General features: G+C 48.0%; 2 protein-coding genes across 3 annotated transcripts in view; one reads left to right on the top strand and one right to left on the bottom strand.

The window, feature by feature from the left end:
- Nucleotides 1-1,629: 1,629 nt before the first annotated feature.
- LOC133283170 (ficolin-1-like) lies at nt 1,630-11,784 on the top strand. Its single transcript, XM_061479685.1, is given in 10 exon segments — nt 1,630-2,755; nt 3,555-3,568; nt 3,570-3,687; nt 4,427-4,480; nt 5,659-5,692; nt 7,005-7,042; nt 8,500-8,627; nt 9,021-9,174; nt 10,086-10,220; nt 11,108-11,784. Coding segments are annotated over 10 exon segments (1,062 nt in total). The 5' UTR covers nt 1,630-2,616; the 3' UTR covers nt 11,356-11,784.
- A 3,407-nt stretch (nt 11,785-15,191) lies between these two features.
- LOC133283199 (dual specificity testis-specific protein kinase 2-like) overlaps nt 15,192-25,457 on the bottom strand; it is a 30,230-nt gene continuing 19,964 nt past the window's right edge. Inside the window, exons 5-9 of one of the 2 annotated variants that reach the window (XM_061479787.1) lie at nt 24,667-24,816; nt 22,611-22,784; nt 21,976-22,059; nt 20,216-20,302; nt 15,192-18,699 (exon numbers count right to left, since the gene is read on the bottom strand). In XM_061479787.1, the coding sequence (XP_061335771.1) occupies nt 18,598-18,699; nt 20,216-20,302; nt 21,976-22,059; nt 22,611-22,784; nt 24,667-24,816 (597 nt within the window). In that variant the 3' untranslated portion in view covers nt 15,192-18,597. The remainder of the gene's footprint in view (nt 18,700-20,215; nt 20,303-21,975; nt 22,060-22,610; nt 22,785-24,666; nt 24,817-25,457) is intronic. The other variant, XM_061479788.1, reaches the window with a different exon arrangement.

A 25,457-nucleotide genomic window follows, 5' to 3' on the forward strand; every position in this document is an offset into this window, starting at 1 on the left:
TGACCTCCTTACAGCCAGGAGTTTCCACTGAAGCTGCAGAGAGTGAAACCTTGTTTTAGCAACACAGCATGTGAAACACAAGGGTGAGTGTGCTTCCCCACATTTCCCCCACTTGGCAAGGACAACTATCTTTAGAAAACCTACTAGTTACCTGTGCCTTTTTGAAGCCTCAGTAACTCATTTGAACTAGTTTTGTAGTAAGGATGAGGGAAATGTGCAGCAGGGCTGTTAGCACTTAGGAGCTCAGGCACTCAGAGGTGCCATATGTTCACAAAACCTAGAATCAGGAAAGGGAAACCAAGAAACATATTTTGAAAAAACTGCTGCCTTAGCTTGGGCATATGTCCCCACCACAGATACTAAGAGTGGTTATGGACTGAAGTCTGCTTTGAAAATACAAATGTTCATCAAAAAAATCCCTGAAAACTCAGTTATTCACACATAGTGAAGAGTTATAAATAGCACAGCCGACAAAAGGTAAAGCTAGAATATCTTTTCTTGTTGCTCTGGGTGATAACCCATCCTTGCAGGTTGACATTACTCCTTTCTCAGCAAGGCAAGTCTCCAAACCATGTGGAAGCTCCCCTTCAGCACCTGCAATAGTGCCAACTCTCGAGCAAGCTCTTACTTCACACCGGTTAAAGTCAGATCCGTCAGAGTTTACCTCCCAGCTCCCCCGTGCCAACGGTCTGCCCTTCTTGTAGCTTTAGGAGTTGTATAGCAACGTCCTTAAGTCAGCACAGAGCAGAGGAATGCAATGACTGGGCTTGCTTGTTGGTTTAGGTACTTCCAGCTTTTGCAGCTTTCCCCATCCTCCCCGCGCAGCTCTAACCTCCTGGTGGCAGCAAAGCCCCAGGACACCACTAGGAGCTAGGATTTCACAGAGAATTTTGCATTAATAATTTCTAAATCTTCTGTAGCACACATTATGATGCTCCCATGTGAACTTTTTGAAGCTCTTCTGTCATCTTGCCTTCTGCTTTGCCAATCTTAATTTCTTGGGGATTTGCAGATCAGTTCAATTCTGGGGAATTTGCTCTTGCATTTATGTCTCTAGAGGTGAAGTGACAGGTCACAGTGTTCAGAGGTGCTCCCCATAAACCAGTGTGCTGAAAATCCTTGTTTTCTCATCCACAAAGTGATCCTGGACTTTCAAGACTCACAGGGGAAATTTCCCAGGGCTCGAGGGAGAATCTACAGATGGTGTAAGTGATCAGCCCTCTGCAATCTTCACTGGGTCATGGGATGAGGAAAAACAAATAAGGACATATTGATCACTGGGCCAATTTCAAAATCTGCCTTCAGGGGCCTGACCTACTTTGGACTAAGCTTGTTTACTGGCAGTTTCTCCCCGTGCTCCCTGCATCCACAAGGACACTGCTGCTTTCCTCAAATGGAAGCAGGGTGATATCTCCAGGTATCCCCCAGGCTGGATGGAGCCACAGCTGATAATACCTAACTGGATGCATCAGGATGAGCAGATATATGACATTTGCCTACACAACATGCTTCTCAGCCCAACCCAGACCTAGCCATCCAGCTAAGTGAGCATCAGAAAGAGCAGAGCAAAGCCATTCTTACTACTGGTTTTGGCAGGAAAGATCTAGCAATTATGACAATGCAGTAATCCATAAGGCCATTGCTTTTTTGAGTGATAGATCAAGTGAAACAGCTGAGGACAGCAGCTTTTGCCTCCATAGAGTTAAAACAAGGTACTGCAGCCTTTTTCAGGCACAGAGCACAGGATATGAGGCACTGGGCAGAAGGCTTCTCATGCTAGGTGCTGGCTCTTCTTCCTCTCCACCTGCTCCATAGGGCAGACATGAGTCCATGTCTCTGAACTAGCTTTCAACAATAAGGAGGATGAAAATGTTAATTCTGGCCTCTTCTAAAATTCATATACTTTACAGGCTCTGTGTCTGAGGGTAACATGGGGGTCAAACTGAGGCAGTCTGGACCTAACACAAGTGAGCAGAGCACAAGGCATATAACAAAGCAAAACCAAAATCCTCATCACTATTACAGTGAACAGGGACTGGAGAAAAAGAAAAACAGGAGGGAAAAGAAAAAATCGGGGAGGTTGTGCCCACCTAACCTTGCCTGGATACACAGTGTTTTCACTCTGTATCAGTCATGGATCATGTATAAATTGAAACCTCTGCTTGAAGGACTGCAAAGTGATGCTAGGATGCTAGACAGCATGAGCTAAGGCTGTGAAAATTCTTTCTGCCAGTGGCCTCAGCTGACCTTGTGCTTTTTGGCTCTCAGTGCCTTGGTTTCCCCATCTACACACTAAGCTCTTTGTAAAGAGTCATTTGTAGCAGGCAGGATGAGGGGAACTGCCTGCACTTAGCTAAACTTATGATTTTGCTGGTTCATTTCCTTTAGAAATAAAACATGGGAGGGAAAAGCATCCAAAATCTGCAGAGGACAGAGGCGAGGCAGGCTGGAGCAGCAGGACAAGAACTTTCCCATCAGACTTGTGAGAAGTGGCTTATTTGAGAAACACTTTGGGACCCAGCTCAAGTCCCAGACCTGAGAGCAGGCAGTGGGCAAGCGCAGAGTTGGAGCTTACACTGTTTTTTTTTGTTAGATATAAAAGGCTTAGGTGGATCAATGCTAACCACAGTGCCTGGAATGTGGATGAGGGGAGCTGTGCAGAGAGCAGAGCCTGCCATGGGACAGGCAGCCCAAATCTTCCTGTCACTGCTCAGCCTAATAGCAACTATTTGTGATGCCCAGGACACCTGCCCAGGTGAGTGAGGCACAAATCCTACTGCAATCCCACTGAGATAGCCTGCTTCAACTTCCCCCATAACACAAGGAGATTGGGTGAGGGTGGAGGGATGTGATTAGTTTCCTTCCGTGCTTTTCTTAATTCAGCTGTAAGTGGGAGGAGGGTAAGGGAGGGGGCTGACATCTCAGCAGCCACTTTACAAAACTGCTAGCTCCAACCAAAGATGTGGCATCCTCCTCAACTTACCAGTGTCATCTCCAGGAACAGGCTATCCCAGTTGAGGTTTTTCCATCCTGGTGAAGGGGTTTTTGTTCACGGCACCTTGGCCCAGTTACTAAAGGAAGCAGTGCAATACAGAGGATTGGTCAAGTGCTTGCTGGGTGCCAGGAACCCTGGCAGCTTGGGGATGCTGCACAAAGCTTTTTGTCTATATTCCTTAGGAAGGCAATAAGGGCGATTTCCAACTGACCTGCTGTCAGGAAATTTAGTAGAACTTTTACTGTCCACAGATCCGTCAGTGTCACTTACTCTGCTGTCCATACTCCCTCAGGGCACCTCTCAGGTTTTTTTTTAATTAAGCTACAGTGTATTTGTCATGATTATAATGTCATATATAACAGCCTCCTCTCCTACTGAACTCCCCTGCAGCCAGAGGTTCATTGTGTAGATCCTCTAATATGAGAGCTCTCAATGCCATCGGTTGATCCACACACCTCCAAACTCCCACCCTCATTTCTTTTGCTTGCACTGTTTCTCAACTCCAGAGGGTTCAGTTTCCTCTCCAAAACATTTCAGAGCCCTAATAATCTCCACAAAGACTGTCTTCATTTCCTCAGAGGTGAGAATAGTGGGACTTGGTGATGCTGACCAGCTTGCCATTCTCCAAGGATGCCCAGGAAACCCAGGTGCCTCTGGTCCAAAAGGAGAACCAGGTCTCCCAGGAACAAAAGGTGAGACCCCAAAAGCCACCAGTGAACACTCTGAGATGAAGTAGCTTTGTTACTTTGGGTAGGGGAAGCTTATAATGGAGCAGTGGCTGTCCTGGCACTGGCTTCTGCAACTGGAGAGTCAAGAGTGGAAACACTATGTCTAGAGATGCACTGGTACACATGGAGTCACCTTTTTTTCCCTCAGTCCTGTCACAAGTCTGAACTGGTCCTGGGGTGTGAAGTGCTATAACTCAACTCATTTGTTTCTTCTACGGTGAAAACATCTGTTTATTTTCTGAGCCTTTATAGAACTGGTGGTTAGGAGGGAAGCTGTGATGCTCCTGCGTGTTTACCAGGAACTGCTGGGGAGCTGTGCAGGTACCCCATACCCAAGGAAGCAAGGGAGATGGGAGTCCTTAGCGGTTTCATAGCCAAGTCATGGAGAAGGTGAATCACATTAACAGAGGGAAGAGATCCACAGCAGCAGAATCCATGGTCTGGCTCCAGGATGCACACGGGTTGTAAGAATTCCTACATGAACTGCAAATTAGGATTTGCAATGGCAGTACCAGTGTAGTGTAGCTTCAGCAGAAGAAAAGTAGTTAGGTTGCAGGATTGAATCTAATTAGATTGAATCTAATTAGCAAAACCCAGCTTCCTTGTTCCTGTGAAAGCCAAGGCCCAGCTGCCTGGGCTTCTGTATCCCCTCCCCTCTGGTCAGTTTGCTATGTGCATGTACAAACTGAGTCTTTCCTTGCAGGAGAAAGGGGAGCCCAGGGACTCCCTGGGAAAGCGGGACCACCTGGTGTAAAAGGTAATGTGCAACGTATTCAGGTCTAATCCATAAATCTACCCAAGTTCAGGACATACTGGGACACACAGTCTATAGAGATGAACTGTAGTGCTGGTCATAGTCCAAGAAAGAGCCCTGAAGTAGTGTTAAGTAAAGCAGAATTTGGGGGTATGGATCTTGCATGTGTGATTAGTAGAAAGAGTGTCTTTAAGTGGGGCCATATTACAGAGGAAGACATTACTCTTCTTATCAAAGTTCCCCACTGACACTGTCCACCCTAAAATCAGACCTCTCCTCATTCCCACCCTACCTGCCTCTACATGGCAAACCTGCCCAAAAGCCTCCCCCCTTTGAAGAGCTTTGCCATGCTTCCTCCAGGATGCCTGATGAAGAGACACAATGCCAAGTGTTTCCAGCAGACTCCAGGCCTGGTCTTGGTGTGCAATGCATTTGTCGGTTATTTGACCAGGAGGATGGGATCAAAGCTCTAGGAAACAGTTGGCGCAGGGTGAAGCAAGGATGGAATGGGGGTTCTTTGCAATAATATGAGCCCCTGAAAAGAGGACAATGTGTGCTGAGAAATCAGCTTCCACTACATCCAGGCTGTACTTGAGGTCTTCAGCAGGATCTGTATGCTGCAGACATTGGAAAATTGTCTCTTCTAGAGAAACCAGTTCCCGGAAGAAGGTGGCACCCAGGAACTGAGCACAGATGCACTGACTAGCTGGGAAAACAGCCCTTTTTGCATGCCGAATATGTAGCTGGCCAAAAAGCACTAAATATTTCCTGGCCAAAAGCACTAAAGACTTCAGCTGAAACTCCAGCAGGAGATGAATGAACCCACTGGAAAAGCAGCTATTGCCCCAGATTTCACAGGTGCCTGACTGAAAATGGGAAGTTCCCACAAAAAGTCACTGAGATGGAGTTTAGAATCCCTGATACACTCCAGGAGATGGAGAAGCATTTCCCTCTCCCCTCTGTCCTGCTCCTCCTGAGCTCTTCTGAGAGATGCTGCTGATCAAGAGAGCAGACAGGCTGGGTGGCAGCACCAGCTGAGACACAGGAGAGCACCATGGCTTCGCACCACTTGAGAGCACATTTGGGACATACATAGGGGGTGGAGCAGATACTTGGGGAGTCACAGTAATCCACTTGCTTTGAATCGTCTGTGATGAACATTTTCATCCTGTGTCTTGCAGGTTCAGCTGGAGAGCCTGGCTTCCCAGGTAAATTATGCTGTGCTGAATTTATTATGTGAGCTGGTTTAGTTAAAATAGTACTCTGTGATGTTCAGGAACAACACACTAGGTGGAGAAACTACAGAGAAAAAAAGCCCCCCACATGGGGGGCTCTTTGGTGGTAGTTGTGCCTCACTGTAGGCTCAGCCGTGGACCAGATGGTGTAAGCAGCAACTCTCCCAAACCAGCTCTTCATCAACAGGGGCTGCCCTCAGTTCCCCATGCTGCTGAACAGCACCATCACCTGCAGAAACCACAGGGCTTCCTATACCCCAGCCTGCAGGAACAGCCAGATTTGCACAGACCTCTGACCTTCCTGTGCTATGGCAAAAGGCAGAGGCTCAGAGGAAACTCAGTCGCTGTCAGTGCCAGGGGAACAGGGGAACATGTCTTTCTACCAGCACTAGCAAAAGGGTAGAGTGGAAACAAAGGTTTTCCTAATGCCACCATCCCACATGCAAGGGTCACTGGCACCCGTCACGGAGCACTGGCTGCACTGAGGCTGCCCTACAAGTCTGGCTTGTAATAGCTGTGGACCAAACACTGCTGATCTGGTGGCCCGTTCAGCACAGCTGTCTCAGCTGCTCCCAAGCCATTGACTTTGCCATCAGCAAACATTCCCATCTTGGGGCTTTGGCCCTGCCTTCCCACACCCATCCGCTCATGTTGTGTTTCCTCCTTCCACACCCATCCGCTCATGTTGCAGCCCAATGGGACTCACTGGCATGACGTGTTGATACCCAAATCCATGGGCTGGCCAGCATCAGGCAGAGCAAGCAGGTCCAACAGAGGCACATCTTGTGTCAGTCTTGCCATTTGGACCTCCCAGTCCCAGATCAGATGTCAGGGGAAAATATATCATGCTGGGTCCAACAGTCCAGGAGACAAGGCTGCTGCTCCTTGTGGATCTATAATGTGTCCCAGCCTCCTGGTAGCCACCCTGTGTGCCTGTTGCTCCCAGTGACTGAGGGTACTGGGTATCACTGCTGTAATAACAGGACTCATGACTTAGGTTCCCACCTGACATTGTACCTCTGTGCTCTCCTGGGTCTGTGCAAATGGGCTGGTGGGTCTCCTCTGGTGGGCACAGAAGCAGCTGGGGCAGAACTTTTATTGAGTTACTCATCCTGCCTGGTTTCTCTGTGCCTCTGTTGTGTGCACAGATGAGCTAAACCCTTCTCATAACATCACAGCTCTCTACCAGTGCAGCAGGATTTGTTTTGAAAAGCAAATGATGTCACATGCTGGTGGAGGGGAGAGCAGGGTGTGGAAGGTGAAGAGCAGCTGATTGGTGTTGTGTGTCCAACAGGAATGAAAGGAGAACCTGGATTTCCAGAAACCTGGGGTAAGTTTCGTTCTAAGGTACTTCATTACACAGAGCAGATAGTGGTGGAATCCCTGAACCAGTCATGATAGTGCAGTAATAGTGACACTGAAGGACAGAGTAAGGAAATATCACTGTTAAGCCATTTGCTTCTGACAGCCATATGCAGCTTCTGTGTGTCTACTCTAATCCAGCCAGGGCAGAAAAGTCCTGTCCTCTGAGCACTACCTGAGTCACCTGCCTTCTATGCGTCTTAGACATCTGTCAGGTTTTGAGAGCCTCTGTGTCCTGGTTTCCAAGATGAAACCACTAGAAACAGCTCTACAGACATGCTCTCACTTCAAAGGTAGTTATATCACTATGCTTGGAGTGGAAGGTACAGCAGATGCAACGTTCACATGTGTGATAGTGCTCAGGTTAACTTAACCATTGGGAAAAGAAAGAAAGAAAACAAACAAGCTTCAGTTGACCCATCTGGCTCCATGAGCTAAAGCCAAAGCAGAACTACAACACACTCTGGCTACGCTTGGATGCCATACGGCCACAGTCATGTGCAGAGACACACTCGGGCACATCAGAGCTGTTGTAACACCAGATGCCAGTGAACTGGCCCCTTGCTGCCCCAGACTCTCCTCTGTCTTTTTATATTTACTGGGCATGTAAAAATATTTCAGTAATAAGGAACAGGACAAGTCCAGCACCATCCCTCCCTTAGGAAGGACACCCATGCCCACAAGACAGCCTGGTACAGCTCTGCATTCACTCGTCAAACAGCACACTCAGACCCCCACTCCACCAGCACCACTGTCTCAGGTCATCTCCAAAGGCTTTTCCCTGTGAAAGCCACAGAGGCAACTGGAAGCTGGGATGTTCAAAAAGGACCATTCCAGTCAATCCTTTCAGAGCTGTGAATCTGAGTTTCTATAATCAGGTGTGTTTTTTGGGAGGAAGAATAAATTTATACATAATATATACTAATATGGTCAAAAGTGACACCTGTCCAACCTTCAGAAGTGACATCTGTCCAACCTGAACACTGTTTTCTCTGTTTCAGGTAGGTGGTTTTCTGTGTCACTCCTCCTTTGCTGCTAACTACCCAAACACTCCCTGTACACCCCCCCTACACACACATTCCTGAGCCTGGGCAAATTCTTGGAACATGAGTTTGTCATCCTGCTCAGAGCAGCTCCATCACTCACACCTCCAAAAGAGTCGCTGCAGGTGAGGGGAGCCTGAGCACCTTAGGCCATCTCTTAGAATGTGCCCATCTCTGCTATGACATACAGATTACGGACTCAGAAGCTGCAACGGGGTTTGGCTCCCAGTACCCATGTGCCAGAGTCCTGCAGTGCAAAGAGCCAGCTGGGACGCTGAAGGGCTCAAAGCCTCAGGCTTAGGGCATGAGGTTGATGTGCTCCCTGGATGCATTGAGCACATTGTAATTCTTTCCACTTGATCTCTTTCCCTGATTTGAACAGAAGCCAGGAACTGCCAAGAGCTGTTGGGTAGAGGCAAGATCCTGAGTGGCTGGTACACCATCTATCCCCAAGGCTGCAATGCCACCACCGTCTTCTGCGACATGGACACCGATGGCGGAGGGTGGATTGTGAGTAGGATGAGGAGAGGGCGGTTTCTAAGTTCCTACAGAGGTTTTTATTAAGGCTGCAAAGGATGGCACAGAAATAGAAACAAAAAGGGAGGAAAACACACACTGAGGGGACAGCCAAGGCTCATGTCAGTAAGCCTGGGTGAATCCCTGTATATGTAGGGGGATTCTCCTGGGAGAGATCTCTGGGAACAGGCTGGGTACAACAGACCCATGCCCTGCTTAAATCAGAAAATCATTTCCTCCTCATTTCAAAGGGCAGACGGAGGAGGTCTGTGAATGACAGATTCCTCTGGAGTTTGGTCCCCAGAGACCTGCAAGAGTGTCCTGACACAGGTGGAGCATTTGCTGGGCCATCTGGGTGCTAAGGATGCTTTTGGGTGTGGGTGGCAGGCCTGTGGTTCTCCTTTCCTGCAGGTTTTCCAGAGGCGGTGGGATGGGTCAGTGAACTTCTTGCGAGACTGGGATTCATACAAACGAGGCTTTGGCAACCAGCTGACTGAGTTCTGGCTGGGGAATGACAACATCCACTTCCTCACCTCACTGGGTAAGGTCTATCTCTGTCCTGGACTGGGGCTCTCACAGTCCAACTCCCTGTAGCACACTCAGTCATTAAAGGACTCTGAACTTCCTGCATCTATCTGAGGTCTCAACAGTTAATCCTAAACAGCATACAGGCCCTTGCAGCCCATAGCACACAGGAAATTGCATTCTAAAAAAAAAAGCAAAACTAGAAGCCAAGGAAGAGAATGAGCTGGTTACATGACCTATCCCAGAGATAGGCCAAAACATCTTCTCATCTTCCTACTAGGACTGGTTGTGATGGCAGTCATCTTGTTCACACACAGCCTTGGAGTCACAGCTGTGTACAAGAGTTCTGGGTGTGTAGCTCTCATTGCCCATGACTACTCAACATCAGAGCAGAAAAGGTGCTTCATAAGAAAGCTATCAATGCTTCTGTAGGAATTTCAAATAAATCATGATCTTGAGAGACAGTAGTAGAAGCTCCAATTAAGTTCATAGAATCATAGAATCAGCTGGGTTGGAAAAGCCCTTTAAGCTCATCCAGTCCAACCACTCCCCAGCACTGCCAAGGCCACCACTAACCCACGTCACTGAGGGCCTTGTCTCCATGGTGTGTGAACACTTCCAAGGGCAGTGACTCCACCACTGCCCTGGGCAGCCTGTTCCAATGCCTGAGCACCCTTTCAAGGAAGAAGTTTTCCCTAATATCCACTCTAAACCTCCCCTGGCACAGCTTGAGGCCGTTTCCTCTTGTCCTATCACTTTTTACTAGGAGCAGAGACCAGCCACCTCCTGGCTCCATCCTCCTGTCAGGTACTTGTAGAGAGATACAACTTTCTTGTTAGCTCAGAGCTTCTTAAACCCTTCACCCTGAAATCCAGGTGTGTGGTCACCAATCAGCCCTGCACCACTGCTGTCCATCTTCTCTTCTAGGACTCTCTGAACTCCGCATTGACCTGAGAGACTTTGAAAACAACTACTATTTTGCCAAATACTCTTCATTCAGAGTCTTAGGAGAGTCTGAGAAATATAAACTGGTTCTAGGAGACTTCCTTGGTGGAAATGCTGGTAAGTCAGCAGCAGCACACTGGGAAATGCTGTTTTCTAGACCATTTCAGAGGTGTTCAGCATTTATGGTGGAGAGCTGTATTATATAAACTCCTTGTACCATATACATTTTGGGTCAGTCTTTAAAACTGGCCATGGTACCTCAGGTGCTGAGTGACCTTTGTGTGAGGGAAGGACAGGGACCCCCCTCACCCACAGGAGTGTGACCTACAAGCCCAGCCACATGGTTTAGCAGCAAATGTGGAGCCTGATCCTGAGCAGCACCTCATCCAACGTAACCGTCCCAACAGCTCTGCAACAGCTGGGCCAAGTTCTCCTTACAGTTATATTAAAAGGAAATATTTATACACAAGGTTTGCATTTCCAGGGCTGGAGTGCTGTTAGCATCCCAGTGCATCAGCACTGCATCCTCTTAATGCCTGATGTTCTGCTTTGCTTTAAAAAACAAACAAATCCTTGCCAAAATTCAATACCCCTCATTCAGAAATGAGTGAAACCAACACAGGAGATAGCAATGTTCTGGGTTTATATGGCTTTGTACACTGCAACTCTGTCTGATAGTCCAGACCTCAGGATGTCTGCAGAGAATCTGAGCAACAGAAGTGAGCTGAGTGCAAGAGAAGTGATTCCTGTGTAACAGTGAGGAGAACCTGGTCCATTTGATTCAGAAGCATAGATACGTTCTCTGTGCTTTAGCAGTCCTGGAAGAGCTCAGGATGGTCTGTTTCTCCAGGACCAAGAAGGAAACCTGGGCAACCAAGAGAACAGCAGGATTTATAAAATCTGCCTCGCATCCAGCAAGGCCCACTGATGCCCTGCAGTGGTGCTCAGACATGTCAGGTTTTGTACTCTCTATTGAAGTAACTGTGAATGTGTACTCTCTGCAGGAGACTCCTTATCATACCACAAGGACATGCCATTTTCAACCACAGATGAGGACAATGACATGAGCTCCTTTAACTGTGCGATGGAATACAAGGGAGCATGGTGGTACAATGACTGCCATTACTCTAACCTGAATGGGATGTACTGGTTGGGTGTTCACGGGAGCTATGCTGATGGCATTAACTGGAAGACAGGCAAAGAATACCATTATTCCCATAAGCGAACAGAAATGAAATTCAGGCCAGTTTAACATGGCAAGAGAATGTCTGACTACCACCATCAGGTGCCATTTAACAGCCTAGAGTAGGCACAAAACAATGTTGAGGGCAAAACTGGACCAGGATGGATATTACAGGTTGTGCCTTCAGGTTAGAGCAGACTTTTAGAGACCACAAAAGACTGGTGCTGATTTGAACTCCTGTAAGCACAAAACTCTCACCCTGGACTATCCCCAGCAGCCCCACAAATGCTGACTGAGCCTGAGCATCTTTTTCTGAAAAGTGCATTGCCTTGATTTAAAGTGAAGGTGAGGCTACAGCGTCTCAGTAAAGCTTTCAGATATTGTCACTCTAAACGGTGATTACTGGCAATTTTCGGTCTTTCCACATACATGAAGCTTCCAGTGCTCTTGCAGCCTGTTTTTCTGTTGGACCCAAGAGCCATATGAAAGGCACTGAATACCCAACAGCCCCCTGCTCTCTCCCTGCTGGCTGTGACAGAGCCACGATGTAAACCAGCGTGGAAAGAACTGAGCTTCCAGCACAGGGCTGTCAGCACTGCCACCTGCCTCCTTCTCTCCCTACTGCCTCACAAAATCCATGCTTCAGGACCTCAGCTTCTGGAACCACAGGAGTGTTGCCCAGCACTTCCCACCATGACACAACTTCTCCAGGGCACATTTCTAGATCTCATTCTTTAGCCACTGTGGACCAAGAACTGGATACAGAACAGTCTGTCCAGCAGTATTTTTGGTACCAGGACACTACAGTAGTCCCAAGTCAAGCCTTGCACAAGTGAACATAATGTAAATTGCCAGGAGGTGCCAGTATCTTCCATTTCACCTTCTTTCCAGCGGCATTTGAAGATGGGCTATCTGCTGGCAGATGGAGGCAGTTCATAGTTACTGTGATGTTGTATTTGCCTATTAGCAGAACTGGTTAAAGGGGCTCTTCTTCCTGGACTCCTCCTCCATAGGGGAGGAGAGCTTGGTGCTATCTCCTTACTACAGGGACAGACCAGAGCCAGTGGAAGCAGAGTATTTATTTGTGTATGTTCCTAATGGACCCAGGTTTGTCACACAGTTATTGCATATGTGTGTAGCAATGGCAGCTACAGCCCTACAATACTGAATCCAAACTTTGTGGCTGAGAAAAGCAAAGAGGTCACTAATCCAGCACACCAGAGCCAGTCAACGATGTGCTAAGAAATAAATCTGAGGCCTATTCACTAGGCCCTGTCCCTGCTTACTTCTCTAAGAGCTGTGTTTTGTTTTTCTCTTACTCTCAGTCAGTTTGATGCGTCCTCAGCAGGAGCAGCAGCAAGGTCTCAAGCATCCAGCTGTGCCTCACCCAATCAGCCACTGATGTTGTCTCAGAGATGCCCAAGGTGCCAGTTCTGCAGAACCACAGACTCCTCTGCAGAGATGGAAGAGCTGGTGCTGACAGTCAGTTTTAACTTAGCTAAAAGTGCTGAATACCCTTTCTCTGCTCCCCTCTATCTTCTCCTCCTACTACACAGAAACCTTCAACATTTAAATTTCATCTGTGAAGGACACCGATGTTACAGGGATTAAGAAGACACCCAGATCAGTTCACACAAACCCATCTAGTTGATATTCCCAGACCGCCATCAAACTCCATGGAGGAAATATTCAGGTATGACAAACCATCACCAGTGCTAGGTGCTTGGCTGCAGAGTGAAATTCTCATGCATCCCCTAAGCTGGTGCAGTAAACCATGGGTTGGCAAACCACTTCAAGGCAGGAAAATGCTTCCTATGCTGATATAGGCATGTGGGGGAGAGGGTCCTTGGGCTTGATGGTCCATTTCAGGCACCATGCCTGCAGCAGTCAGAGAAGGTTTGTGACTCCAGCCAGAAAGAATTGAACCTCTAAGGTCAGGATGCAGTTCCCTAGATACATACACATACCACCAGCCTGGCACTCTCACCTTCCCCCCATCAGCTTTCACATCTGACCAGTGGGGGAAGAGGCAGGGAACAGACCTGAGATGTCCTAAATAATATGCTCCCCAAACTGTCAGGATACCATCCAGTCCCTCTTGCTTTTCCTTTTGCCAAGGGTCCCCAGAAGAAAACCAAGAATAGTCCCAGTCAATCTGTGACTGCTCCCAGCCACTGCTCATCTCAAGGCTTTTTTTTCTCTGTCCTGGAAAGCTCTTTCTGTGTTTGAAATTTTGTATTTGGAAATCCTCTTCTGCTCATCAGCGGACACAGAAAGGGACAACTCTGAAACCTAGGAATTGCAACGTCCCTGGAGCTTCTCCAGACATTTCCCTTGCTGCAAATAATGACAAGTGAGGCTGCAGGAGTCACCAGCAGAGCAGGTGAGCCAGGCTATGAGGTGTGGGGAGAGGACATGGTTTCTGCAATATCAGGGAGCCACACACATGATAAGAGGTTGGCAGCATCTCTGATGGCTTGTTGATGCACAGCCATCTGAAAGCAAAAGTGGGGCCAAACTAGTCCTCAAGTCCCACCAAGTCCAGTCTCCTGGCCAGATAGAGGCTGCCTCCAGCAATGCACTCCAGCATTGTCTGGGACATGGGAAGACTCAGGAGTCTGAACCACCCACGTGATTGCTGGCAGCCTCCAAGGGCTGCAATACAGTTCTTTCCAAGGAGGAACACAGCACTTTGGCGATGTGCAAGTGCCCAGAGGTTTCGCAGCTGTAAATCTGAAATCTGACTGACTCCAAGAAACTGGACTTTGGAATGAAAGGTCTTCCTCTGAGACAAGGAGGCACAAAATTAAATACAAACCTTTGTAAATAAGTAGAATTAGTTCGAAGCAATGTTAAGTTTGATGTCTTTGTAACAGTAGTAATGGAAAATAACTGAGGTACATGTTTCACAGAAGAAAAAAAAACAGAGTGCAGTTAGAGAACATAATGAGAATCCTTGTATAAGATAAACCCTTGTAGTTGGCATAGTTTTAGGTCCTTATGACCTTAGTACAAAATAAGTGTAAGAAAATAGGATAGAAAAACAGGGCGCGAAGATAAAGAGTATCTGAAACTAGTAGATGTCCAGGATGGGCTGTAGGTAAACTAACTGATAAGTAGAAGGACAGGATGATTGCTATGTCTGCAGTGTTAAAGAACCAATTAAGCTGGTGTATGCATTATCTACTGCATGTGCTTCAAAGGCTGCTGGAAGTGATGAAGATTGTTGGAAGAAGTAAACGACCCTCAGAGACCAGCACCACATTTTTGTACGCATGTGGGGAAACTTTCTGGAAGAATGATGTAATCCATACGCAGCCTCATGAATATGCATGTATGTACATAATGAATATGTATGCTTAGTGACTATAGAAGGACAGCTTGTTTAGCAATTCGGGAAGACACGCTAGGGGAACTATCCCCCGTGTCTCCCGGCGCCACAATAAAGAATACCGGCTTGTCAGCTTGAAACCTTTGTTGGCGAGTTCTGGGTGATTTCTCCAAATAACTTCCTACCTAACACTGATGAGAGTTGCTCAGAGAACTGAGTTTCAGCACTGCTATAGGATTTGGGTTTGGAGGCTGCAGACCTGGTGGTCCTGGCATTGTGAATAACTTCCTCAGATTTTCTGAGGTGTCCTTGTTGAGAGCATTGCATCTGAAGAGTAACTAATGGCCACGTGTGAGACAGCATGAAGCAAGCTGCAGCCGGGGACAGGAAATCGCTTCACTGCGTTTGGTCCTTTTGGCTTACAGGCTGCTGGGGTGGAAAAGATGAATCCTACATCCTTTGCACTATGTTTGTGCTTCTGCTGTTACCTTGTGCCCACCCAACTGAAGTGAAGGGGTGACTTAAGACACCAGCTGACCCTGCCACAAACCAAGATACTCAGAATACCACTCTGTCATGGGTAATACTCTTCTGTAAGTTACTTTAATTAAAGGTTTATTATGCCAGGCTGATAGAGCACAAAGCTGTTCATTTAGTTGTGTTTGGTGCCTCTGCTTGGAAACATGACATTTCGGCAGCACCACTCAGCAGACCCAGGATGATTAAAACACAGCAGCCAGGGCTGATGTAGAAAAGACCCACTAGAATTTATTCCCAAATAGCATTTATAAAAGCAAACAAACAACAGAGAATGTAGGAACTCATGGCCCATGGGGAACAGCATGGCCAGGTCCACGCCATCAGCCACCTGCACAGCAAGTGGACAACAGAAGGAAGAGGCAAAGGCTCCTGGTCTGGTCCAGCAAAGGGGAGCCTGCTGCACTATCCTGGAACCTCCACCGACCATCACAGTTACTTCAGTTCAGTGCCAGGACTCCCAAGATATGAAATTCAACCACTGACCTGGTCTTTGCATCAGACTGGCATGGGGAAGTCAGGCCCTGCACTCCCAGCACAGGGGCTTGTACCTGGAGGGCATCTCAGCAGGTTTCCCATGCTCACATCTCACCAGTGAAGAGAAACTCTTAGCCCATAGGATGAACTAGGCAAGTTCCCAGACCAGTTCTGTTCTTTGCAGGCTCCCCAGTTGGTTCTGCTAGTCCACATGGTGACTGCAGAAAGTCTCAGTGCCACCTGCTCCTGCAGCAGGTACTAGAGGTCCTTCTAGCAAGGACATGATATCCTTCAGTCACCTATGATCCAGAGTATGTCCCCGTCATGAGAGTGGATGGGGCACATGGCAAATCCAGAAGAAACACAATCCTTACAGCTCAGACTGTGCTGGCTAATGCTGTGTGTGCTCTGTGCAGAAATTATCCGCACACACCCCTGCATCTGTTTAATCCTTTAGCAAGCTTCTTACCCCCAAGCAGATAAACAAAACCAAAACATCTTCCTTCCTACCACAGCATCACTGAAGTACACACAACTCCACATACCTCTTCTGCTGTGTCCCAGTCCCACAGTTGTCATTCTGCAGGACCAGAGTCAGACATACGGCTGGAGGAAGGATGAACCCAGTCTCTGGTAGGGCACCACCAGCACCAAGCCTTGCTGGTCCTGGGAATGGGGTGGCCAGCAGAGGAGCAGCCTTGCAGGGAGACAAGACACCTCCACCCCATAAGAGGCCATATGAGGGATTGGTATGTTGAGTATGTATGATCTTCCTTTAGTCTACTCTTTTGTAGAGGAAGGCAGAGGAAGAATAGGCTGCAGCTTGACTGACCAGACAGTGGGGAAGGCTGAGGAAAGGCTTTGTGAAAGCAATGCATCTAGCCAGGGACTGAGCCAAGGTGGACAAGCTGTCCTTCATCCATAGTGGCCTTTGGAAAAGCCTTTGTATCCTTAATGCTTTGGTTGTTAGGACATACTGTTAAGACTACTCAGTCTCAAGCCTATCCCTATATGAAAAAAGTGCCCAGGGGAGCCTGTGAAGCTTTGGAAGGTTGCAGTTAGCTCCTCAGGTCTATCTCCTGGCAGCCAAATATACATTCTGTGACTCTCGTCCAACACATTGCAGTGATGCTGGTGGTCACTACCTCTCACTGAAGACACACATACATATCAGTGCAGTCTGCACTGATGCTGCAGTCCATTTCATTCCACTGATGTGAAGTCACCAAACTGGTGTGATTCAGAGTGGCTCTCTCCTCCAGGTTGAAAAGCATCTGTTATTTTCAGTCTTCTACTTCTCAAGGCTTTGCTTCCCTGACACTGACAGTATCCAGCTGAGATGAAGGTATCTGCTGGGCAGTTTAGTGCTGAGCAGGAGGTTTCTTGTGCAAGTAAGTCAGTATCCCACAAAAGCACAATGGCACCTTTGGGGAATGAGGAGCTGCAGATGCCTCCAAGAGCCCCCTGGCTGATGTGGTGACCCTGGTGCCACTCAGTGTGTTTCCTGACAGCTTACAATTCCTTATGATCCCTGTTAAAAACGCACCATGCTCCTCCACCAAGTCTCTGTCCCAGCACACCACTGACACTCCCTTGTGCAGGCACCATGGCACAGAGATGTTAGATATACATGACACTAAATCGAGCTCCAAGAGCTTGAGATGAGGCCCCCAGGCATGGAAGGCCCCCATGCTGGAAGAAGGCCCAATTGGCTACATACTGTACAAGTACATTTTGGTAGACAGATGAATGATCCTTGCTCCAAGGGCTTACAGTCTACAAGAACAAAGCCACAGCTCCATCACTAGACAGACATTAGACCTGTTTACACCCACAAACATTTTGATCCTAGCAGAACATGTCTTTCAGACCAATGGCCCAGCAATCAGCTGACCTGGAGGCAGGAACTCGATTGCTCACCCCCTTTTCTTAATTTGCAACATCAGACCATTTCTAGCTGTTACTCTTTCCACCTCTGGTTGGGGTTCACAGCCCCAGCACCATCCTCTGGCCCATAGAAGAAAACATGGTATCAAAATGAAGTCCTTTCCTGGCTGCCTGAGCCCTGGTGCCTGTGAGGGTGTCCCACATTGCCAAGGAGGCAGAGAAATTAGTGAGATGCTGAGTGGTGCTGGATCCAGCTCTCCCTGATTTCACCTCACAAGCTGTTGGCAATTTGCTCTTTGCAATGGGACAAGAAGGAGGGAGGCAGAAGCCTCCATCCTTGAGCCCCAGTCAAGGGCAGCTGGGAGAAATCTAGGCTGCTGTGTCTGACAAAGCTTTTCTGAGAGGAATGTTAGTTGGTACCTTATTAAGGCACACCCTCCCCATTGCTTTGGCTGCCACAGGTTGGCACCCCATGAGTGGCCTTGTCTGACTCTCCAAAGCCTTGCCCAGAGCCTCCATGCCTAGGTGAGCCCTGACCCAGGCAGAGACCTTACAGAGCATACCTGTCCTGCAAAGCTGCTGGATGGGTGCTTTAAAGCTTCGAAATACAAGGTGACTCCAAGCCTAACTAAGCACCCCAAAGCCCCTCTACTTCTCGTGGCCAGACCCCAGCCCTCCAAGGCCTTGCAGATGAAGAAGGGGAAGGCCCTGGGTCCAGGGGCCACAGGGAAGCAGGAGAGGTTAATGTTTCTATCATGGATCGGAAAGCATCCTTAAGGGAATTCAGGGTCCTCCAGGATCATTTGGTTTTAACAAGCAAACAGACAAAGGCTGCTTTGTGTCCTAATTACACGTGTTAAAAAATTTAGCTAGGAAAAATATACCCTTGGTAAGTCCCTTCTCCATTTTTAACCCTGTTTTCCATCCAAAAAATTAGAGACCAAGTCTGTGATTAAATAAATTCCAGCACATCTCTTAGCTCTGCCCTTTCCCACCTTTCTTCTTCACTCCTGACCCCCCCAGGCAGTTAATTTACAGTTTGGGCAATTCTTTGCCAAGCTTCACAGGAGGCATGCAGCTCAGCCCAAAAGCAGATTGTCCCTCCTAGGTTCCAGGCTCTCCATGACATCCTCCAACTCATCCAGGATTTCGGAGAATGATGGTCTCTTAAATGCTTCCACCTGGAATGAGAAGAGAAAGCTAAAGAGGACACCCTGGAATGGAGGCAGCTGCTCTGCAGCAGCTCTGTTGGCTCCCCAAGGTTGGGCAATGGCATCCATCCATCCATCGTCAGCAGTGGTCTGGGTCACATGGCTGCTGATGAAGCTTTCTGTCACCATCACCTGGTGATCCAGGCCTGGGCTGCTGCAAAGAAGCAGGTGCAGAAAAGGTTCCATGGTATGATACAGCTCAAGCAGAGGCAGTGAGATGCTGAAAACCAGCCTGATGTAGAATCGTAGAATCACAGAACAGTCTGGGTTGGAAGGGACTTTAAAGATCATGAAATTCCAATCCCCTGTCATACCGTGACCTGGACAGGGTGTGGGAAATGCCCACCCAAACAGTGTAGGGGCAGGTGTTGTGCAAGGAAAGGCTGCAGGTAGGTATCAGAAGGGGATGTTAGATTATTCCAGAAGTTTTTTCACAAAGGTCAGGATTTGTCTTGTCTCCCTGATGCAGTTCATTCTCAGTGGGCTGTGTATTTTGGGTGTACCCAAAGTGAGGGACATGGCCAGGGACACCCCTATCCTGCACCTCAATCCATGCCCCCCAGGCTGCCCTTTATGCCTGACCCCATGAAGCCAGACTGGGGAGCTGCACCAGAAACTCTCCAAACCTGCACATCACAAAAGGGCTGAGAAGAACAGCCTCAAAGGCCATTTCTGGCAGAAGCCCATTATTATATCAACTTGCATTAGAAAGATGCCCCTCAGCGATACAATATCTGAAGACATGTATGTCTAAGCTAGTTCCTGATGTGAATCCCTCCTGTGATTCAGGGCAAGTTGTTCACACATCCTCCAGCCCCATGCAAGGATTTACTTCCATTTGCTGCCTTGAGTTCCAAGCAGTTAGGTGCATTACAGTCACCCAGCTCATCCACTCTCTGCCTGATTACTGTCTTTGTGATTCTCTTCCTCTCAGAGAAGATCTTGGATCCTCACTTTCTCTCTGCTTTATCTCCTGAGGCTTTGGACAGCATGGGGAGGCACCCCTCATCTTTCACCATTAACTTCTATGCTAAAGCAAGAAAGGTTGGAGGAATATGCCCTGATGATATCTGTAATGTCAGGGCTACTAATACCAAGGCAGTACTCTCCAGAGAGAATCAGCCAGGTGCCTCTGCCTGCAGACTGGCTTAGGGAGGGATTGAAAACCAGCAATATGCTTCCCACTCTATATTTGACATGCAAGGGAACAGGCAGGACCTTAGGATGTTCTGGGCTCTAATCCATAAACAATACACTTTTCCTACCAGCAAACTGCAGGGTGAATTAAAGCATTAAAGGAAGATCTCATCACTTCACAGCTTACAGCAGAGCCCTGTGTGCTTGTACCTAGAACAGCAGGTTGAAGCTCTCCACGACTCACAGGTTTAGTCTCTGCTACACAAGTGTGATACAAAGCCAACAAAACCAAAACAGGAAAAAAAAAAAAAAAAAAAGAAAAAGAAAAACAAACTAGCAAGAATCTCACCCAACAGCATCTAGCAGCAAGGTCCATCACCTGCTTGGGACATTCACTGATCATCCCCTGGAAGGCAGCAACATCCAAGCCGTAATCCTGTCAGGAAGGACAAAGAGTACATAGAAAAGACTATAATGTCCTTTAAAAACTCTTCATCCCTCTCAAAGTGTTAAAGTGTAAAATACTCGTGGTTTAAAGCTTTTAGAGTCTCCATCACAGCTAATTTACTGATGGCTATGCAAAGGTACCAGGACAACATCAGCTCTGCCAGGACTGCACAGATAGTAAACCATTAGCAGAGCTGGGAGACTGCAGCATCCTTTTGCTTGATTTGTGCTATCCCTGTCCAGGCAGTATGTGTCCTCCTGGAAAAGCTCAGACTAAGGCAACGAGAGCCACAAAAGGCAAAACCAGAAGAGGAACCAGCACCAGGTGCTGAGCAGTGGCTGCCAAGGACAGGAACTGCAAACAATCTGGTCTTCCAACAGCAAGCGAGAGTCGAAGGGGTCCAGCCAGCAGTCAGCTTTGCCCCTCCATACATCATTACGTATCATTACTATGATATATAATTCTCCTTCATCTCGTTAACACAGATAGAGCATTATTTCCTGTTCAGTCTCACAGAAACATATGCCGTGGTTTAAACCCTAGCCAGACAGCTTGTTCACTCACTCCCAGTGAATGGTGCCAGGCTGGAAGCAATCGAGGCCCCCCCTGCCCCGTGGGCTCTCCCCTTCCCCGTTCCTGAAGGGATGGGGAGGAGAATCGAAAGAGTGCAACTCCCACGGGTTGAGACAAGAACAGTCCAGCAACCAATGTACAACACAAATCACCACCGCTACCACCAACGACAACAATGATAAGAGAAAATAACAAGGGAAGAGAATACAATACCACCCGCTGAGAAACGAGTCCAACCCAGAAGCCTGTGTCCTTCTGGGTAACTCCCAGTTACCCCCCCAGGCATGACGTGCTGTTGTATGGAATACCTCTTTGGCTAGCTTGGGTCAGGTGTCCTGTCTCTGCTTCCTCCCGGCTTCCCCTCCTCCCTGGCAGAGCATGAGCCTCACAAAGTCCTTGGTCAGGGTAAACATTACTGAGCAGCAACTGAAAACACTGGTATTATCAGCACTGTTCTCAGGCTGAAGTCAAAACACAGCACTGCACCAGCTACCATGAAGGAGAAAAATTGACTGCTACTGCTAAACCCAGGACAACATGGAATAATCTCTGGTCACTGCAGGTTCTTTGCATTTGCTCCTTGGAAAGCAGCAGTTTGCTGTTTTCCTGCTGGGTTTTTCATCCCTGTTCAGGATAAACTTTCCCTTCTCACTTTACAGAAGGGAAACGCTGCAAATATTGAAACATAAAAAAACCATGTTTTTAGGGAAGCTCGCTGTTTCCACGTGAATTGTGAATTAACTGCAGCATATTGGAAAATAAGTGTATGGGATGAAAGTTGCATTTAACCTGCCACTTCAATGTAGAAGATGAAATGTCAAAGCAAAATGAAGTATTTAGTATTAAGGTCTTTAAAAGGAAGTACTTAATCTGAAACTGTTGATCTAACATAAGTTTTGAAACTACAGGTACACTGAACTCTTGTACACTGAAAATTCTGAGATCAGATTTTATCATGGGAAAACCTCTAGAGAGAAGCCTGAGTGTGATCCATATACACATGTGTACAGGTCTGTCTGGTCCAGAGTGAAACCACACTCTGCTACTATGGAGACAACACAATTGAGATTGGCTGCAGGAATCATTACCTGAGTCCTGGGAAGCACTTCAGGGTCAGCTGGGATCCTGCCCAGGATTTCACAGAGGACAATGCCAAAGGAAAACACATCCACCTGCAGAAGGGGTGAAAGAATGGGAGGTGGGACAGGACAGGCACAGAAGCAAAGTGTAAGAAAAAGGAGTACCAACAAGGTCCTCAAAAAAAAACCCACAAATGTTAGACACAGAGGCAGCAAACTCCTAAACTTCTGGGCTTCTGAACCCACCCAGAAAGACCTCATCTTTGGAAAGCCTGGTCCCATGCTCAATTGTTCAATATGTCTGGTGTTCCTACCACAGCTCTGGCTCTCTGCCCCAGATCCTGCAACAGGCTCATGGGGCTGTAACTCACCAAGCATATTCCTCAGAGAAGCTTCACTGTGTTTGTCCACAGCAGCAGTCCATTTTCCAAAAAGTTCAACTTAACAAGGCCACGTAAGAAACTTGCAAGTTGCTAAGTAAAACATTACTGAGTAAAGGTCCAGGTAGCAGAGGCAGTGTTTCCCAGGGAAGGAGGGAAAGGCTTTTCTGCTGCTGGGACATGTCACCAGCAAGCAGAAGAGAAATCTCCAATGCTCACTTGGGGGCTCTGGGAATGAACAAAGAGCTGGAAGCAGTGCCATACCTTCCGGTCATAGGGCTCTCCCCGCAGCATCTCAGGAGCCATCCAGAAAGCTGAGCCCACCAGAGAAAGCTTCCTCTCCACATCCTTCACAGGCAGCTCCACTACCTCCCTGGCCAGCCCAAAGTCAGTCACCAGTGCCTCGTGGCCCCGCGGCGTCACTCGAATGAGGCAATTCTAAAAGGAGCCAGTGGGACATGGCATGAGATGCCTACTGAGGAAGGGCCTGGGCACTTCACTGAGGAGCACCTCACTAACCCTTGGCCCAACCTCGCTATCGCAGGCCCTCCCCTCACCAGAGACCTGCATCCCAGCAGCAAAACTGGAGTGCACAGAGCAGATATGGGATGAATGAATCACATCTGAAGCCAGGAAAGGTACTTGGAAGAAGCTATTCAACGAACATGATCCACATCCTTTTCTCCGAAGGAGACCTCGAAATCTTGCATGTTGACCCCCTTCAGCTGTGGCAGGATCACAGCCACAACACTTCTCACTACCCATGGCTACCCACCCCTAACACTGCTTTCTGGAGGAATTCCTATAAAGTTTCCCCAAACCCCATCAGTTTCAGCCTGTTCAGGTTCCCAGGATTTCCTCCTCAGCATCTGCTCCCAGGGAACTAGCTTTCTGCAGATGGCTCTCACTCAAAAACTAGATTTCAGGTACGCATGTACACACATCTCTCACACATCTTCCGCCATCTGCAGGTTTCTTAGGTTTCCCTGGGGAAGGATGAACCTCTTCCAGGGGTTCCTCCACAGCAAGTCAGAAAGGACTTCTAGCACTTTGTACAAGCAGATCTGGAAAGCTCCTGAGCTCACCAGTCACCACCAAATAGGAAATTACATCTCACCTGACTTCAGAGCACATTGGCCAAGAAATCTATAGTCAGAGTGAACCAGGTTCTTGCCTTGTCATCAGCCTGGTAACTGAGGCAAGTAAACAGCCTGAGAATACATAGGTGAGTTTTATTCCTGTGCTGATGTCTCTCAAAACTGTATCACTTGACTGGCTTCCCCACTGCTGACCTTCATCCATATTTCACATTTTTCTTAAAAATCTCACTGAGCACCAACAAGAACAGCTTTAAGACATACCCCACTACCTACTCAGCATCAACTGCAAGGACTTGCAGGCTCCATTTCAGTGAGCCACTAAGCCTGCCTCTGGCATCAGCTGACACAGACATGGCCCAGGCTGGTGGCCAGCCCCTCAGCTCACATTCCCTGTGGTATCATGGACATGCTACAGATCTGCCTGAGGTTTGGGTAGTTTGTCCAAGACAAAACAACAAGGCACTGTCCCACCATGTTCCTACTGCCATACCAGTAGCAGAGGAAGAGCCACATTATAGCCCATCACCATGGACAAACCTTACAATGGCAAACCCCAGTGCTCGTTCCTGCCTCCCTCGAGCAGCATGAGCCCATGCTGAGAAAAGCAGCCACCCGGGCACAGGGCTAATACATCATGAACATGATGTACCTTTGTGTTACACCCAAAGCCTGTCTCCAGATGCCAGACTGCAGAGTTACCGAGACCCATGGAGATGACCATCCTAAAATTGGTGATGTGGACCCTTTGGATCAAGGAAGAACAACTTCTCTGCACTTGAGGAAACACACATCTCCTGGTGCTCTGCACACAGACGGGGACCATCTCACATGGCATTCATTCCTAGAGCCCATGATGAGCTCCTGTTAGCAACAGCTTCCCCTTTTCTGTGAGCAGGAAACTCTAAATCTGGAAGAGCTTCTCTTGCAACTGTAGGCAAAGAAAACCATGTGCCATCCTGCACGCGTTTCCATCTGTTTCTTTGCTGAAAGCAACTGCACTAGGAGTAATTATTTTTATCTCTATATGGGTGTCCTGCTTGCCAAGTGATGAATGCAATGTAATGATGGGTTTTATCAAGAAAGTTTTCTTGCCTGCAGAGGGATTAGCATAGAGCAGAGGATCAGTGTGAGTCCTCAGGCCTCATGGTTACCTCCGTAAAGGGTCCTCTACACAATCAACTTCAGCAGTCCAGAGGAGATGTCCCCTTCCTAGTGCATACCTTGGAGTTGAGATCTCGGTGGTAGATGTTCTTGGAGTGCAGGTAGATCATGCCTCTGGTGATATCAGAAGCTAAGTCCACTTTTTCCTTCCATGTCAAAGCAATGTCTTTGCAGGCCAGGAGCTCCTCCAGGCAACCCCCATTCACATACTGTGGAACACAAACAAAAAGCAGTGGCTGTGTGGCCGGGCACAAGCTCTGCTGGAGCTCCCAAGAATCCCTCCTTCAGGTTGAAGGTTGGGAATACCACTGCGTGCAGGGGCCCCTGTGTGTGGTATGGTGCAAATACCCCTCCTGCCACAAGTAGTCACTACCCGTCTCTGGGCTCTGCCCCACTACAGGGATGCTGTACAAGCCAGATGCAGTCCTCCCTCACAGGCAACAAACTAGAGGCAAAAAGCCTAGCAGCAGCTCAGTGAATGCCATCTGCCACCAACAGCATAGGAACAATGTGAGACCTTGCCAGTACCAGCCCAGGCTTTTCCATTAGACCACACCACCATTCCAGAGCCACCATGGTGGTTCTGCCACTGTCTGCTTGACTTTCTATTCCTGCCTCCTCCCTGCCATCTGGCCCATTCTGGCCCTTTGGTGGTACCAATCCAACCTGAAACACATTTTGGTTATCCTGCCTGAATCTCATGGCCCTGCAGTGAGCGTGACCACCTGTGGAGGAGAAAGGACAGAAGCTCCTCCAGGGCAATCTTGCTGGTCTAGAGCCATTCACAAGCACATGAGTTGGAGAAGTGTAGGTATGCATTATAGAATATCTGCCATCCTCCCTGCCAAAG

Source organism: Pezoporus flaviventris, unplaced genomic scaffold (genome assembly GCF_033815535.1).
Source record: "Pezoporus flaviventris isolate CSIRO_AGI_PZ_B2104156 unplaced genomic scaffold, CSIRO_AGI_Pfla_v1 ptg000154l, whole genome shotgun sequence".
Taxonomy (NCBI): Eukaryota; Metazoa; Chordata; class Aves; order Psittaciformes; family Psittacidae; genus Pezoporus; species Pezoporus flaviventris.